Below are 18447 nucleotides of genomic sequence, written 5' to 3' on the forward strand. Positions count from 1 at the left end.
ATTTTTTTGTACAACTATAATCTTTTTTTGTCTATATAAAACTTCCAATGTTGTGTTGATATTTCTAAATCTATGTTAAAATATTATGTTTACTTAATTATCAAATTAAGTTATGATTACTTACCATCAATAATCCAATGCATTTTTTTTGTACAATTATAAATTTTTTTGTTTATATAAAATTTTTAATCAAACTATGATTTCCACGGTTATAAGTAAATACAAAAATAGTCACCGACCTTTTAAACAAATATACCGGGTACAGTGATAATAAAACTTTTTAAAACTTTTTTAAACGTTTATTATATATAGACATAAACGAGAGAGGGTTGCGAAGTCTTTCCCGATCCCGTTAACACCATATACTCGTATTATTTTTTTTTTCCAAACCTCGTTCTCACTGCCTCCTACTCCATTTTAGGGTTTTGAGGTAATATCGCTCATCTCTGCCTCTGTTCTCCGTTATTTTCATAAACATACTTTGATAGTCAGTTTTCTTGTTGTAATTGGCTTCGGAAGGTAAACCCTAGTTCTTTTGTAACCTATTTCCAAAAGTTCATGTTCGTAGCGCCTTCATCCTTTTCATATATTCTATAGTAGCATACGCTTTGTTATCTGGGACTCCTGATGTCGATAAAGTGTATTTTTCTGTACCATTTGTTGATTAGATGAATTGTAGTAGTAGATTTTGCTAATTTTACTTCTTAGATCTGTCAGAACTTAGACGTGTAAGTTACGTCTCCCACGAGACCTAAGGCTATAACTTCAGGTGTTCAATGATTGGTTTGGTAAACGTTAGCACACAATCCAGTTTGGTTTGCTGGTAATAGGGTTTTACTTTTCCTTCTTTGTCAAATAGGCCTCATTTAACTTGCTAACTGATAAGAATTGTAATTTTTTTTTGAGAAAGAATTAGAGCTAGGTTAAACTTCATACCAAATGCCATGAGTAGAAAACTTGGGGTTTTAATCAGAGAGTAACTGCCTATTGGGATAGACGAACTGCAGTTACAGGTTCTTTGGGCAAAAGAGTTTTTCTTTAACATTAAAGTATAGGCTGAACTATGCTTTTCTTTGTTCTTTTTTTGGGATGACATAGTATGGCTGTGTGTGTGTGTGTATTCTTAACCATGGTACAAAATGTAAAATTCTGTATACACCCAATGATCTGTATTTGTTGATCTTGACAGGTAAAATTATCAAAGATGTCACGTGTCTATGTTGGTAATCTGGACCCAAGGGTTAATGAAAGAGAAATCGAGGATGAATTCCGCACTTTTGGTGTCATTCGTAGGTAAGAGAGAAATAATTCCTTGAATTCCTTAAGGTTAAGCTGTTATGACTTATGACTATAAGATTAAAGTTTCATTTCATTTTAATCTGCCATTGTTGATAAATGTGCAGCGTGTGGGTTGCAAGAAGGCCTCCAGGCTATGCTTTTGTTGATTTTGATGACAAAAGAGATGCTCAGGATGCCATCCGAGAACTTGATGGTATGTGTCCAAATATACAAATTACAATACATATTCCATTTTTTCTTAAATTGCTGTATTTATACATTTACATGTTCCTCTTTTGGGTTCTGACTTCTCATCTATTATTCACTGAACCAGGTAAGAACGGTTGGAGAGTAGAGATGTCTCATAACTCTAGAGGAGGAGGCGGCGGCGGCGGTGGCGGCGGTCGGGGAGGAGGTCGTGGTCGCTCCGGTGGTTCTGATCTGAAATGCTATGAATGTGGTGAGCCTGGTCATTTTGCTCGTGAGTGCCGTGGTGGTGGCGGCGGCGGCGGCGGTGGAGGTAGACGTCGCAGCCGGAGCCGCAGCCGCAGCCCCGCTAGATACCGCCGGAGCCCTAGCTATGGTCGCAGGTGAGAATAGATTATAATAATAATAATTATTATTAAAGTTGATGTTTTTTTGGATTAATTTAATTATTTTTGGAACAGGAGTTACAGTCCGCGTGGGCGGTCACCGCCACGCCGGAGTTTGTCACCACCTCGTAAGGCAAACTACAGCAGGTCACCACCGTATCGTGGACGTGATGAAGTGCCATACACAAACGGGTGAAGTTCTTTTTATATATATTTTTTAGTATTTTTGTTTTTTTTGAATATTTTTTGATGTCATTTGTGTATGGTTTCAGAAATGGGCTTAAGGATAGGCGTCGTAGCAGGAGCTGATTGTTATGTTAAAGGAGGACTGAGGAGATGAAAGGAGTTGTTTGAACTCAAGTAGAGTGTGGAAGTGGATGAATTTGTTATCTGTGACTGTGACTATGACTGTGTTTTCATCTTTCTAAATTCTAAGGTTCTTAAACTTTTCAAAGTATCAGAGTTTATTTTATTTGCTTTTTAATAGACACAGAATGTGTATGTCAGGGATAGAAAGAACAGTGCTAAAGTAATATGCTTGTTTTTGTGTGTCGAGGTGTTTATGCTTCTACTACTACTTCTACACTCTCCGCTTCTCTGCTCTGGGATCATCATTTGTGGGTCCCAGCTCACCAAATTAGTCCTGTTTTTGTTAACGGCATCATATAAAGGTACTTTGATCTGTTCTTGAAATATATTCATGACAAAAAGACAACAAATCTAGTCATCTTTCTTTAACCTTTTTTTTTTCTTCCAAAAAGTACCCAAATTTTAAGAAAACTACCCATTTCGCAGAATGGGCCATCTCTATATATGACGTTTTTTTTGCCTAATTGTAATTTTGGGTTTTGCAGTCTCTTGCCTTTATAATCTTTCTTCCTGCAACTGCTATATAGTTGTTGACAATGAAATAGTTCTTCAGCAAGGAGACTTCTCCTTGTAAGCCTCACATAGATCCAGTGAAAAGCCGCCACCTATATAGTTAACATGTGCATCATTGGCACATGAGACAGTTGTCAACCACTGATTAGTTTTGCCACGACAACTCTTTATTACAAATACATAAATTAGGTGTTAACGTGGCAAAATAAGGCACAATATTGTGCTGATATGCATTGTGCTTTGAAGCTGACATGCATGGTTCTTCATGATATTATTACCAGACTTAGTAAGAGGAATATCAAATAGCCTATAATTTATCTTCCTCCAAATCTATAATCTTGTGGAACTGGGTATTGTTGTATAGTTTATTAAAATAAATTATTTTTATATAAATATTACAAAAATAGTACATTTATAAAATAATAATTATTATGGCCGTTATATAGATACCATTGGTCGTGAGATTTATGTAAATTAATTTATCTAATATAATATAAGAGGCATGATTGAAACATGAGATGTGGGGAGAAAGTGGAGGGTAGGTACAAGAATATTAATTCTAGTAACATTATTGCAAATGAGTGGATTGTTGTATTAAATACCAATTCTAGAAAAAATTGTGCTGTAGTTGGTGAGTATTTTTTTTCTTTAAACAGCACCATACCCCAATGTTTGGGCAATTTCATTTTGAAATGTATAAATATTAAAAAGAAAGGTCATCTTGATTGTGGTTAAGGGGTTGCTCTTTTAATTTTTACAATTAATAAAGATGTTTAAAGTTCATGGAAAAAAGTCGTTAATAAATAGTTTGTTTAACATATAAAATTATAATTAATGGGCGTACAATATTTAAACTTTAGACATCCGTTATAGAATAATATACATCATTCTAATTACAACGTGTCATCTAAGATTGTAACAAAAAAGCCATGCATCCAGATGCATGTTCAAACTTTAAGAACTGAATATGTATAAAAATGCTTTAATGATCAAAGTAAAATCTTATAGAACATTGATCGTTTTTTTAATACAAGAAAAGCTTAACCAAATGCATAATTTTGTGATTAGAGATTTTCGTCGGTCATTTTTGCATAATTGGATTGTGGTCTTTGATAATTCCAATCTCAGTGGTCATTGATGGTTCCAAACTTGGTGACTACCGTATAGAGCCACTAATTAATAAAATGATTAATGATAAAATTAGCCATGAAAGTGTCGTTGTCTCTATAGGGCCACTCATTATGAAATCGGGCCAATGTAAACCCTAATGTCCTAAAATTGTCACAATTCAACAACTAGAGTAGGTTCCATTCAATTTCCCGGTTGCAAGTTGCCATGTGGTCCAGACGTGGAAAATGAATCTCACTTTTTTTTTTTGAATGGCTGAATAGAGTAGATTAAATGATGTCGTTTTTGGGTTGTTCTGTAATGTTCATGTGAAGCCTCAATTTGTTAGTGTGTTCAAGTAAATGTGTGCAATTGAATAATTTTTGGTGAAAACCTAGTCATTTGGTTCTTGAAAGCTTCTAATCATCTTAATTTAACAAAAATGAAGTTTTAAAGTAACATCAAAGGTGACTTTGTAATGTATATCATCTACCATGGCTTTTTCATTCCTAATCATCTACAAGATTTAGAAGGTACGAGGGATAGAGTATATCATTTTAACTTTCAGGAGCTTGCCATCGAAGATTTGAAGGATGGTCTAAAAAAGTGATTAAGGATAAGTGTGATCCTGTGTATTATTGTGTGCATGTGGAAACTTTATCAAAGGGGTTAAGATAATTGGAAGCCCAGGCCGATCTAGAGCAAATGTAAAGTGGGCATTGGAACATGGCCATATTTTTAAGGGGCCCATTTTTTTTTTAATAGTATGTTAGTTTTAGCACATTCCAAATATAAAGCAGTCCAAAATCAGTCACGTACGGGAGAAGACACAAGGCAACATCAAATTGTAGTAGAAGCCAGAAGCGATCGCGTTAAGAAAAAACAATCAGCGAGACAACAACAACTCGAAGACAACAACTTAGTAAGGTTCGATTACTCATTTACAGATTTACTCGACTGAATGCAGTGCACTCCTGCTAATCAGGTAATAGATTATGAGGAATTGAGGATTATCAGTTTATAATTGCTAACTGAATACTTGAATGAATAGAATAACAGATTATCAGTTTAGTTTATCAGATTCATAGAAACCAGTTTAATAGTTTATCACAATATCAAATTAGTATTATAGTTATTAGTTAATGACTGAAATCTTAATGTTATTATGAAATCTGATTCAACCAGATTATAGAATGTTGAATGAATGATTCCGAAATAAATTATTAGAAATTGAAGTTAAATTATGAGATTATGTTTATTGTGTAATTGTTTATCATAATTCACAAATTAGAGTATTTAAAGAATCAATACCACTTTATCAAATTATCGTTAATGTTGAAATTCTAAAATCTGATTGGATGTTGCATCATATTATAATAGATTATCAGAAACTAAAATTAGATTACTAGATTATGTTAATTGTATAATTGTTTATCAAAAATCAGGTTATCTAATTATCAGATTTTCAGATTATCTTTATTGTAATTACTTGAATGTTGAAGCTGGAACTAATGAACTTGTAGTGATGAAGTCTAAACAACTATCCGATAGTAAAAAATGTAAAAGGAGAAAACCAGATGAAGAAAAGAGAAAGGCTGACGTCAGTGTTCTAGATAAGTTTATCCATAGACAACTTGTTGAAGAGCATGTTGAAGATCACATTGAAGAGCAAGAGCATGTAGAAGTAGAAGAGATAGAAGAGCAAGAGCCCATTAAAGAACTTGTTGATATATGTGATCCAAGAAGGTGGGAAAAAAATAATTACGAGGAGATTAAACTTTTGGTCGAGAAAGGTCCTAAAAGAGATAATAGTATTATGTATGGTCCCTACGATAAATTTGGTAGACGATTGTTTTTTGCAGCTTTATATATAAGAACTTTATCAAATTTGGAGAAGTGTGATAGAATGGCTAGTATATTTGAAAGTACCAGACATAGTATTTTGTTTCTGTTATAAAGTGTTTAGAAAGAGATTTCAAAAGGTAAATTAGATGGTGAAGGTTATGCAAATCGACACCATGTTACCACTAGGGTTAACGAACATGAAATTTCCTTGGATCATCTTACAAATAGGAATAAGCGGTTTTGCAATGATATCTATCGAGAACAAGCTCTTAGAGAGTATAAAATATGAAGAGTTGATCAACCAATTTGATATCAAGAATGCTAGGAGAGCTTCATGAGTCGTCGGTTAGCTGTTACGATATGTAATTACTCATTAAAATACTATAACTTTGCTATGTTTAGTGCTATAAAGTTTATCATCGTTTTAAGAAAAAGTTTATGTAATTTAATTCGTTACATGTTAAGGCTTAAGGGCCTTTTTTTCCGGCTCATCCTGGACATTTGAATCCTTAGGGCTGGGCCTGGTAAATGTACTCCATTTCAGTAAAAAACATTCCTTTCGAGCATGTTCTAAAAGATGAGGTAAATCCAACTTTCAGCAACACAATGAATGATAAAGTTTTTAAGTAAACTTTGTCTAGGTGGTGAAGCTAAAGAAGATGTAGCTGAATCTGATGTAGTTAGTGATCATGAAAATTCTAAAAAAACCAAAATTTCTTATTCATGATCTTAACCAACATTTGAAGCTAATGAAACCAGTCTTGTGAATGAGATTTGAATCTATATGTCAGTTGAAAGAATACTTACAAAACTATACCCCGAGTAATGGTTATAGACTTTGGTGGCAAAAAATTGAAAATTGTAGATTGTTAGATGTGGTAAAAAGGAAGATAAATTTCATTGTCCATTTAAGTTATGGACTTCTTTGACTAGTGAAAATGAAAATGCATTTCAAATAAAATCCCTTCTCATCGTCCATTGTTGCTCTAGAAGTTTCGAAATAGTTACCATAATCACATATAAGTGGACTGAGAAATATTTTACAGGGTATTTCTAGCCAACCAAGAATTGCCACTAAGTCAACTTAAAGCCGTTATCACCAAGAAATTCCATATAAAACTTAGTTTATCTCAATGTCGTAGGGAAAATCAACACGCGGTGAAAGAGGCTAAAGGTTCATTGAAGAAACACTATGTTATGTTGTGGAGTTATGGGGAAGAAATAAGGATGTCTGAAGTACTTCTCACAGACCATGAACCACAACTCACCACATTGGCGTTAGGATGGTGTGCACAAGAGAAAGAAGACAAAAGAAGAGTGCTTGCAGAGAAAAAGAACGTCGTGGTCAAATGTGGTGGTGACCACAACTCTCTACGACAACGACGAAGAACAGAGTTACGGGATGATGTTCATGGTCGTTGTCTTTGCTAGCTTGTGCAACGGAACCCTCCATTGAGGATATACCGGAAGGCCTAAAGAGGTCAATCCATGGTTCCACTGTTAAATTCGATTTCATAGTCATTAATGTCGTAGTGGCAAACTAGTCACCACGCCTAAACTATTTTTCTTCTCATTAAAATTTTGTCTCTAAATAAAGATTCTTTTGTAAATGATTGAATGTAAATTTTTATTCTGTCATATTGGTTATTATTTCTTTAATTGTGTCAAACAATTTAATTATGTGGTTTGACTACTATATACAAAGTGCAAGAAAAATAAAAACTAGTGCCCGTAATTCAAAAAATTACAAAAATACCTTAGTCACAAAGTTACATAAATGGTCCCTAAGAAATTGTTATAGAAATAGTCCTTATAATTAATGGTTATAGAAATGATCCCTATAACAAATAGTTATAGCAATAGTTCATATGAAATAACGATATTACAAAATGGTTCCTATATAATAAGGAGATTAATGGTCCATTTTTATTTTGTAAAACTGGAAAAAATAAAAAAGAAGTCCTCCATATTACAGAAATAGTCCCTTTATAAGAGCGACATTACATAAATAGTCTTATTCCTTAAATCCCAATTATGTCAACGACAAATCTAACATACTTCTAAAGAAAAATCAGTGGGAGTGCGTTTTTTTTTTTATTATTATTATTTTTTTTGTGTGTGTGTGTGTGTTTTGAAACGACAAATCTAACATACTTTTAAACTACTCTTTAAATCTCATCTATGTCCACGACAAAACTTGAACCCTCAACCTCAAGGAGGGAGCACAACACCAGATACTGCTAGAAACCATTCGATCGGTGGGAATACGTAGAGAAGAATAAGTTGAGATCAAATAGTCAAGGAGTGGAAGCAACAAAAAAAGAAGAAGAGGACATTTATTTAGCTTTTGTAGGTTTTATTTAGTGTTATTGTTCCATCTATCCGATTCATTTTGAGGGAACTTTGAGCGGCGGCTGAAAGAGAGCCGATGCTGTTTTTTGGGGAACAATTAAATGGGTGATGTAGGGTAGGGTGTTCACGGTCCGGTTTTTTCGGTTTTTAGGTCAAACCGAAGCCAAACCGTTATTAACGGTTTTTGTCAAGCAAAAACCAAAGCCGAACCTTTGAAATTTTAAAATCGAACCAAACCAAACCGTTACTAACGGTTGGCTCTGGTTTGGTTTCACGATTTGGGCTTTTTAGGTCAATTTTAGTCGAGTCCATTAAACTAATTTAGTAAAAAAACTGCACTATTAACCTATTAAAACTGCCGAAAGGGAAAGGAATTCGAGTTTCTGTCTTTCTGAGTTTGAGACGGTGCGTCTTTCGGGATTAAGGCAAGAAAAACACCTCTTGGACTTGGGATTGGGCTTCACAAAATAAATTAGGATTGGGCTAATTAAATGTTGTGGACTTGTGGGTTTTAAATTTTATTATTTATATATAAAAATTAATATATAATACAACAAAATACAATTACATATAAAAATAATAATTAATATATAGATAAGGTCCGGTCCGGTTTTTATACGGTTTGAAATTGTAAAAACCATAAGCCAAACCGTTCTTTATGTTTTGAAAAGTTCGAAACCGCAAACCAAACCGTTAAGAAAAATACAAACCGTAAAACCAAACCTATGACCGGTTTGGCCGGTTTCACGGTTTCAAACCGAACAACGATCACCCCTATTGTAGGGTTTTGTATATAAAATGAAGACAAAGGATAATGAAAGGGACGAGTACGGTGGATCAAAGAGATACACTAAGTAAACATATTTATTTTGGTTTTTAATTGCAGAGATTTAATTAAATGAACTTATTAATTGAAAGTGCAAATACCCGAAAATACCTTTACTGATTTAATAAATTATTTAATTTTACTAATTTGTGATTGGTGCATTCAGGAATACAATAGTTGTTATATATATATATATATATATATATATATATATATATATATATATATATATATATATATATATATATATATATATATTGTCATTTTTATGCATAGTCAATGACGAATTTAATTAGTTTCCATAAAAATGAATTATAAGTATGAATATCATTTAATACATATATAAATTTTACTAAATTTTTATTGATGCATTCTAACATACAATATATATCATTACTATATATAAAAACCTTTTTTTTTTTTTTTTTTATCTCAGGCCTCCTAAATTAGATTTACAGGGTTTCTTTGGCGCCACGTAGCACATCTCCTGAACGACGCAACTTACAACATATCTCTTCTTTCCCTCTCCTGCAGCGTTTCATATTCTACAGGTAAAGATGCACCCGCTTAACGATTCCCATTTTACTCTAACCGCAACTCTGGATTTTTTTAGAAAAAAAGGGTGATTTTCATGACCTCGGGAACCGATGTGCTTCCCCTCGTCACTTATGCGTCTTTGTGTCGCCCTCTTCCTGTCCATGCTTATTTTGAATTAGGAAATCTTTGGAGATTGGCTGGATAGTGCGACTTCAAGAGAAAGTATGTTGGTGTTTTAGAAACTCCCATACCTTCCGGCAATCCCCAAACAATCATCGCTCTTTTCTGATTTCTATTTATTTTAATCGGTTTTAAGTTTATCTTCATCATCTCTCTTTCTACAATATCATCTTATCTTTTTTTTTTTTACACAATTGATCTGATCGATGTCAGATATGAAGGCGATGTGGAGATTTTAGGGTTGATAAATATGTAGTTTCGTTCCCTCTTTCATTAATGTTTTGTTGATGACGTCTCTGATTTTGAAAATTTGGTAAATTCCTCTTTTTTAGTCCAATGATTTCTTGTTTTCAGTCATTTTTTTTAAATATCATGTATGGCTTACCACAGTTGTGGCCTTTGATTACTAGCATGAGAAATGCCTTTAATAAGACTTACGCTTTAAAAGAAGGCAGGGAAAACAAATTATCATAAAAAATGAAAACCAAAGATCTGGATTTTTTGGGAGAGCACAAATGTTTGATTTTGTTACTTAATACGATGTGTTGGTACCAACTTATTATTTTGAATTTGCTTTCTAAACTTGAGGAGTTTTTGTTGTTAACGAATGGTCGTTAATATCATGTTCCTTTCTAATTTTTTTTTTCCTTAGGGCTTTGATTGAAAATTATATGCTAAGTACGAATTATGTGTGGCTATGGAGTAAAGTTTCTTCAATGGCAATTCCCAGTTAGTTATCAAACTTCAACTTTAATCAGCTAGCTTTGCTTTCTCAGTCAGCGCCTTGCCTTCTATAACTATTGGTTGGTATATTTCTATCCCTCTCCATTTACGTGTGCTGGTTTGTATCTTTCTATCCCTCTCCATTTACGTGTGTGTATTTTCTCATGTTCAATTTCATTAGGGAGTTGTTTAAAGGTGCCTTCGTAAAACGGTATCCAAAAATTAAAAATATTTATCATTTGTTTACTATAATTATGTAATTTGCTGAAAAATATTTAAATACATGTTTCGGTTTCTCATTTTCTCCCCCTCTACAATTGAATCACATTACATTGATTGGTCTTATACGATGGCAATAAGTAAATGATATTTTACAACTTGATAATTGATGTTTGATGTGCCTAATAGGAGTTTGATGCAATGCCTATTATGATCCTTTTTTGTTATAGTCATCTCTTTGCGGAGTTTCTTGCCATTGATTTGACCACAAACTATCATATCAAACATACTTATAAAACTAACATTTTTTCTTGAATCACATGCATTTGAAACCCCCTTTTTTAACTTCCTCAAACCACATTCATTTGAAACTCCATTTTTTAACTAATGTCACTCAAAAGTTTTCTTAATTATGATTTAACACTCAAAAGTTTTATAACTTATATTATGTTTAATTAACATTTGGTGAAAAGTTTACTATAAAAAGGTCAATCTTTTGGGAAGACATGCATACAAATCATATACAAATTTCAGAAAGAAAACAAACTTAAAGGTTTTTGTGTTGGGTTGAGGTCTTATGACCACTTTTGGAGATATGCTATTATATTAGAGTTTTTAATTTGTAAGTTTGTTATACTAATTCCTTTTTATATTTTGTTCATTTTTGGATTATTGTAATACAGTCGTTGTATATTGTGATTTAATCGTTAATATATTGATCATATGTTATATAGGATGATGCCGAAAATATTTAATTAAATATTTTAAATATATATATTTTTTTTGTTTTGTAATTGTACCATTTCAAAAAGATAATTAATTAAAACTCATACATATGTTATACTTTCCATCTCTCTCTCTCTCTCTCTCTCTTTATATATATATATATATATATATACACACACACACACACACATACTTCAATCAATATTCATTTAAAATCTAATATTTCAAATGCTTTTTAATAATGATTGTAAAATTTTCAACATGTGTTACTTAATTGATTGATTAAATATTAATGTTTTGAAACTCCTAACACTTAAACTTATATGATTTAATTTGTTAGTTAAATAAAATATTTTTCCTACATAAAGATAACATTTTTATGTTTGGTTACTCATATTTGTTTATGTAATTAGAAACAAGGTGTACATAGAATGACTACTTCAATTTCACATAGGAATCGATACCACTAAAGATGTATGTTGTCTTTAACCGGTGGTAGAAGATCCACATATCCTTTTCAATTAATTATATTAATGCTTAGTAATATTTATTTTATATTCCTATTCACCTTAATTTTTAGGTACAAATTAAGGAAGCGAATTCTCGGCGCACCAACATAAAGTCAAACGTACGCCTTGCAAAATATGTAATTAAAATTAAATATTATATTTACTAATTGACTTATTATAAAACTCTTGATGACATTTATGTATAATGATATATTTTGTATGACTTCATTCTTAATTTCAATGTTTAATATTCGAAAGTTCATATATGAAACATTGGATGTTTTGGTGTAGTATAAATAGTGTAATACAAAGTTTATTAGTTCAATATTGTTTATTAATAGTTCATTTAAAACAACTTATTTCTTATTTTATCCGAAAAAAATTATCGAACATAAGAAAAGTAGATTATATTAATGTTATACAAAAAGTTATAATATATATTAGATATTATAAGAGTAAAATAAAGTTTATAAGGTATGGACTATATTAGATATATCAAAATATAAAATGATTGATTTTTATCTTATTTGATAATTCGGTTAATGCCCAAAACATAACTAAAAACGTAAATTTTAACATATTTCTATTTTTTTCCCATAATTATTTTTAGCACTTAAATAAATTCTTGCACAACGCGCGTGGTTACGCCTAGTTAAATATATATGGTTGATAAATCACCGGTAGTTGCAATCAAAGTTGGATGTGTATCCCATTATGAAGGTAATTTATATCATAAAATGACGGTCTTTGATTTTCCATTTGTCACCATGCATACTAATTATAAATATATTTATTTATAAGGTGCTTTCTTTAGGTGCATCGTTATGGATAATAAAAAAGCATCATAAAAATAAACTTTGATATTCTAGATTCTAAAAAGTTAAAATCATGGTATTCTTCTAAAGGAAAAGAAAAGGCCATGGTAGCTGTTGGCTCCGGTTTGCGCCCCTCAATGAAAACTGGTGATTGGTTAATGTATCTTGACCAGGTTACATTGACCAAATAACCAACAACCCATCTTTGGTAGAGGAACAGATAAGACATATAACCATTTGTTAATATAAAAATTAATAGAATTTACACTTAATGTTCATAAATCTTACCCATTTGTTAAAAAATGAGTTTTTTTATTTTTTAGTCTTTGTTTATAGCTTCTATGACTTTGATTTAACCTGACCAAGCTATGTGGTATCGAGCCTGCAAGATTTGTAACAAGCGATTGAAGCAATCAAATCTGGCTTTTGGTGTGAGGAATCCCATAAGAATGAAAACGATTACATTTGAGATTTTGAGGTTTATTTGGTGGCAATGTTTTCCAACATGAAAGATTTATGTTTGATTATGGATTTTGTTATGGCACAGATGGACCCTAAATTCTTGAGGATCCATAGGTATGCAATTGGAAATGCTTAGATATCCTGTTGGACTTGGTTCATCCCGAGAAAATTGAGAATTTAAATACAACAAATTGCTTTCATGTATTACTAAATCGACATCTAATGTTGAGCAACGAACAGAATGTTGAGCAAAGAATAGAAGGACAAGGGTGCCATTGAGCTATGTTTAATCCCTCTTCTATATTGTCCATTTGTTAACATGCTACATTTAATTTGTATATGTATTGAAATACACCATTTCCAAGGTAGTTACCCTTCTCATACACTTGGTCCAAACATAATACACAAGAATTTATTGAAAATTCCATGCTTCTGACAGATTAGTCCATCCTTGCCAAAATTGTGAAATATCTATTTCTAAATTATTGTTAAGTTTTATCCAAATTTATTAGTTATTGGTCCTATATCATGTAAAAATGGGCTAACGGGTCGTGCTAGCACGGGCTCAAAAATTTACTAGTATATATATATAAAAGACAAAGTTGCACTCATAGACCCCGAGTAATAGCGAAATTATATAAATAATCTGTATAATATAACATTACGAAAGTATAAGACTAATAAACGTATCGTGACACACGGGCAATCACGTTAAAGTTACGCAATTGAGATGGTTATTAGATTTTAATATGTAAAATGTAGTTGTGGAAAGAAAAATAAGTATTATACTGTAAATTATGAACTAACATATCAAATTAACTAAATTTAATTCTTTATTGAGTAATTACAAAGTCTCTCATGGTTTCCATGGCGGCGGTGGTGGTGGGGCGGTAGGGTAAAGCGGTGGAATTGCGGTAAATATGGAGTTCTTATCAATTCCATTGCCTCCGGTTGCCGTGAGTGAAACCAGTGCAGCAACCAGGCCTGCATTTCCGGCTAAAGTGGGTTCCGTGTAGCTGTAATTCCGACGCACATCTCTGTACTTGTCAAACCGGTCCGGACCTCCAACCATGGCGCCGGTGATGATGTTTGGATTAGCTTTACCAGAAGACAGCCATTGAAACCCGCCTTTACATGAATATCTGACGTTGTTATCTGGTATCGATGCACCTCGATGATGAACGTGTGTTGGATATTTCTTCCCATAACCCACCACGTAGCTCATATTCATCGGGTTTTTCCCCAAAATGTAGTCCATCTGCAACCATAATTAATAACTAATAAGTTTGACATATAAGACGAAAAGAAAACATTGAAACGATGAAGTTTGAGTTTTGAACCTGAGAAGTGGCAAATTCACGAAGTTTATCCAAGGGGATAAACGCTGACCCACATTTCCAACCCGGGAGATCCGAAGCATCCAAATAATCTGCATAAACTGAAGCCAAAAAGACTGCATTCACGACATATTGTAGATTCTGTGCTTGTCCACGGCTGAGTTGAATCAATCCCCCTGCACACTCATGGATATTAATTTCATCTTTCTTCAATCTTCTTTGGCATTTAAGATCAAACACAGAGTTAATTAATCCTATAAAACAATAATCTATTGATCATACCTTTAGTCCAATTGAAGTATTGGTACTGATGAAGGTACGAACACATAGTAAGCGATGTGGCATTATGATAGCTACTTAACATTGACTCATAAGGGTACCCAGGATTCAAGAACAATCGAATCCTTGTTAGCAATAGCATCGCCGCCGGCGACTTGTTATCCCAACTAAGAACCCGTTGACTTGGTATATCCATTAACGATTTTGCATGTCTCGGGATTCCTTGATTTGTAGCTAACGATAAGTAACTGATATTACCAGTGGCGTAATACATCCAAGCACCACCCCACATGTATTCATCGTAGTACCCTGTTGAGTTGTAGTAGGGTTCTATAAAAAGGTTGCCTCTACAGTATCTGCTACGCTTGCCGGAATCTCTCGCAAAGGTCCATACTGTAGCAGCACCTTGCACAAGCTTCTTGGAGTAGGCGACGTCGTTTCTGAAGACGATGGAAGCGGATGCTAATGCAGCTGCCATTTCTCCGGCGAGATCTGCTCCGGCGGTGATCAGTTGGGTTGGCCGCTTGTAATCCATGTCTTCGGGTCTTTGCCAACAAGTGTGATCATCTGGTGTCGCTGAACCGTTTTGAGATCCTCCGACCTGACCATACATGTGATCGATTTTGGAAGACGATGAGTTGAATGTACGCAGCAAGTAATCGGTTCCCCATTTGATGAGGTCTCGAGCATGATCGTATTCCTTGACGAATTTGTACTTGTGTTCGTATTCGATTACACTCCAGCTTAACATTGTCATGGCGAATGACATCGGGAAATTGAACTTGGTGTTGTCTCCGGCGTCGTAGTAGCCTCCTACCAAACCTCCCTTCACATCCGTTGCATCGCTTCCGTCCTTAAGGCCGGAATTCCCTCTCCACTTGATCCCGTTGTTCTTTGGCAACTTCCCCGCTACAACATATTTTAATAGTATTTTCTTATTAGTTGTCGGGTTGACTTCGAATATTTAAGTTTTTCTGGATCTTAAATTTATAAATTTATAATTGTGATCCATCTTCAATGAAAAAAATAAAACTCATAGTTAACAATGAAATTTTTCTGTATTCTTATCCAAACATTCTTCAAAAAATAGCTGATTTTCATATTTACTTTTATATTTATATAAAAATTAGTAATATAAAAGGCTTTAAAGAATTTCAAAACAATAAGTGAATTAGTTTTGTTAATAGTAAAAAAAATTAAAATATTTTTTTATGATGGCTTATTTTTTGGAAGTATTTTATTCCAATTTGTTTGATTTATTTTAGTAAACATATCATTTTAAGTTTGATGAATAAAAGTTATTTATTATTTAATAAATATTTAATATGTTTTAGACGAGCAATATTAATTAAATATAGTCATATGTGACTTTCTGTTAATTATAGATACACATACTTGATTTAAGTTATTTTTGAATAATATTTCCTGTATTTAATTAACAAAACATATCAAAATATCGCCACAATTTATCCATGACGGATTCAAAATACATTTTTTTTAAAAAAAAATAAAAATATATTATTGTAAAATAATATCTTATATTTTAATTTTATTAAGGTATTGCTGTTGCATACGATTCAAACAGATTGAATAGTCAAAGCGTTGAAAAATGGTTAGGGTTAAAAAATCGTACATTTCTGCGCGTTGAAGAAGAGGAGAGCCTTATTCAAAGCCTCTGCGTACTGATCCGGGGGTGGAGGCCGTGATTTATGCTTCGGTAGCGACTTTGTTATTATAATGGGAAGTCCGATCACCAGAAAAGCAACGAAGACGGCGATGAGGGTCCATTTCAAGGCTTTCCGTTTGACGACGATGCAGCCTAGATCCACATACCTGGTCTTGTTCTTCTTCCTGGAAGCATCATTTGGATCCAGAAGCCAACTCTGTTGAGTCTCATCTAGAGTTCCACTGTATTGACTTTGAGTATTATACAACGATGCTTTGTCCATGTCTTCCATGTTCTTGTTTCTTCTGTTTTGATCTTCATGATCATTTTCATTTGCTATTTCTAGTGACCCTCCCCAGTGATTTGCTGCGTACATTCTCTCTCCCTGTAAAATCTTGTGTTTCTAGAGAGAGAGAGGGGGAATTTCACCTGTTTGCGTTTGAACCACATGAAAAATCTATCAAGATCTATATGTAAGGCTATACAAGAAAACATTATAACATGCAACGAAATGCATGATGCACAAAATTGATCAAATTAATGTCTTTATTTTAAAAACATATACAAATGAAGAATGCATATCGAAAGGTGCTATGTGTGTTACCTTTGACTAAATGAAGACGGAAAGCTTCAAAGCTTGATTTCCATGGAGTTCTTGCATAAATACATACTTCTTTGTATTTGATATTGTAGTGGGGGTCGATCGGGTTATATCAATATAGTGTTTGAGAGGCCTTAGCTTGTTGACTTTTAGAAGGTTGACATGCATTCAACTTTCATTATTTTATTTATTTTATACTATTTTTTGATGACGAGACTAAAGCTGGAAGAAGCATGTTAGAGACATGTATTTAAATATGAATTACTTACATGAAAATGAAAGTTTAGCAACTAGGGTTAGGTAAAGCTTCACATATTTTCATTTTTAATTTATAAGGTTCGAGAGATGATATCAGTTATAATAATATGTGTATTTAGCGGTTTATTTATCTAAATAACGTGAAAAATTAATATACAAAAGAAAGATTTATATTACCAAATAAAAGTTCAATATCAAAAAGTCAAATAATATTAACCTGTTCAGTAGTATAATTACACAGTCATATATTACAACTAATTAAGGTAAAGATTTGCATTACCATTCACACAATTTTGTAATTTGATTTCGGATTTTGAAACCTATAAACATTTGTAAACTTTATTCTGTCAAGTTTCATATAAAAAAAATATAAGAACAAAAGAATTGCAATTAATGGTTATTAAAATCATGATTCTGGTATCTTAGGATCGTACGAACCTACGACACCTACGTAAATCGATCATAATCTTAATTGGATCGTTTTTTTGGTAGGATTGCAGTACGATCGTAGGATCATTAATATATATTTTTTTTTTATAAAAAAATCAAATATTTTTTTGGACTAACTATGTTAAATACCCTTCTGAATTGTTTATTGTTAAATAATGTTTTAAAAATATATTTTTTATGTTTTAAAGTATTTATTGCACACAATGTTGTAATTTGATTTCGGATTTTGAAACCTATAAACATTTGTCAAACTTTATTCTCTCAAGTTTCATATAAAAAAAAATATAAGAACAAAAGAATTGCAATTAATGGTTATTAAAATCATGATTCTGATATCTTAGGATCGTACGAACCTACGACACCTACATAAATCGATCATAATCTTAATTGGATCGTTTTTTGGTAGGATTGCAGTACGATCGTAGGATCATTAATATATATTTTTTTTTTTATAAAAAATCAAATATTTTTTTGGACTAACTATGTTAAACACCATTCTGAACTGTTTATTGTTAAATAATGTTTTTAAAATATATTTTTTATGTTTTAAAGTATTTATTGTTAACTGAATGGTTAATTAATTTATATGTATTTTGTATATTTTAAAATACTTTTGGTGGAATCTTAAGATCCGATTTGATCTTATAATCACGATCTTGAAAATAAAAAAACGATCATAAAATCCTGATCTTAAGAGTCTTATGCAATTTATATGAAAACTTAACAATCTTATGAAATTTATATCTAGTTAATAATTAATCATTTAAATTGTATACGAACCTGGAAAAAAGCAATCAATTTT

General features: G+C 32.4%; 2 protein-coding genes across 3 annotated transcripts; one reads left to right on the forward strand and one right to left on the reverse strand.

The window, feature by feature from the left end:
* Window positions 1-307: 307 nt before the first annotated feature.
* LOC111917194 (serine/arginine-rich splicing factor RSZ22A) lies at window positions 308-2420 on the forward strand. 2 transcript variants are annotated; one of them, XM_023912854.3, is made up of 6 exons: window positions 308-430; window positions 1190-1293; window positions 1404-1492; window positions 1613-1868; window positions 1947-2063; window positions 2144-2420. In XM_023912854.3, the coding sequence occupies exons 2-6, from the start codon at window positions 1205-1207 to the stop codon at window positions 2178-2180; spliced, it is 588 nt and encodes a 195-aa protein (XP_023768622.1). In that variant the 5' UTR covers window positions 308-430; window positions 1190-1204; the 3' UTR covers window positions 2181-2420. The 2 variants fall into 2 exon arrangements, with proteins under 2 accessions (XP_023768622.1, XP_023768623.1); XM_023912855.3 differs by having other exon boundaries at window positions 401-519.
* Window positions 2421-13760: 11340 nt separating this feature from the next.
* Window positions 13761-17075, reverse strand: LOC111917193 (endoglucanase 12). The gene is made up of 5 exons (XM_023912853.3): window positions 16941-17075; window positions 16304-16765; window positions 14674-15579; window positions 14395-14567; window positions 13761-14312 (listed from the first exon to the last, which is right to left on the reverse strand). The coding sequence occupies exons 2-5, from the start codon at window positions 16710-16712 to the stop codon at window positions 13911-13913; spliced, it is 1890 nt and encodes a 629-aa protein (XP_023768621.1). The 5' UTR covers window positions 16713-16765; window positions 16941-17075; the 3' UTR covers window positions 13761-13910.
* Window positions 17076-18447: the final 1372 nt, after the last annotated feature.

Source organism: Lactuca sativa, chromosome 3, assembly GCF_002870075.4.
Source record: "Lactuca sativa cultivar Salinas chromosome 3, Lsat_Salinas_v11, whole genome shotgun sequence".
Classification (NCBI taxonomy): Eukaryota; Viridiplantae; Streptophyta; class Magnoliopsida; order Asterales; family Asteraceae; genus Lactuca; species Lactuca sativa.

Excerpts from the sequence above, each read along its gene's own strand:
- LOC111917194 (XM_023912854.3), top strand. The coding sequence starts at position 1,205 with ATGTCACGTGTCTATGTTGGTAATCTGGACCCAAGGGTTAATGAAAGA. Across the intron at positions 1,493-1,612 it reads TGCCATCCGAGAACTTGATG|GTAAGAACGGTTGGAGAGTA; the intron begins GTATGTGTCCAA and ends TCACTGAACCAG. Across the intron at positions 2,064-2,143 it reads GAAGTGCCATACACAAACGG|AAATGGGCTTAAGGATAGGC; the intron begins GTGAAGTTCTTT and ends GTATGGTTTCAG.
- LOC111917193 (XM_023912853.3), bottom strand. The coding sequence starts at position 16,712 with ATGTACGCAGCAAATCACTGGGGAGGGTCACTAGAAATAGCAAATGAA. Across the intron at positions 15,580-16,303 it reads CTTCTTCAACGCGCAGAAAT|CGGGGAAGTTGCCAAAGAAC; the intron begins GTACGATTTTTT and ends AATATGTTGTAG. Across the intron at positions 14,313-14,394 it reads GTGAATTTGCCACTTCTCAG|ATGGACTACATTTTGGGGAA; the intron begins GTTCAAAACTCA and ends TTATGGTTGCAG.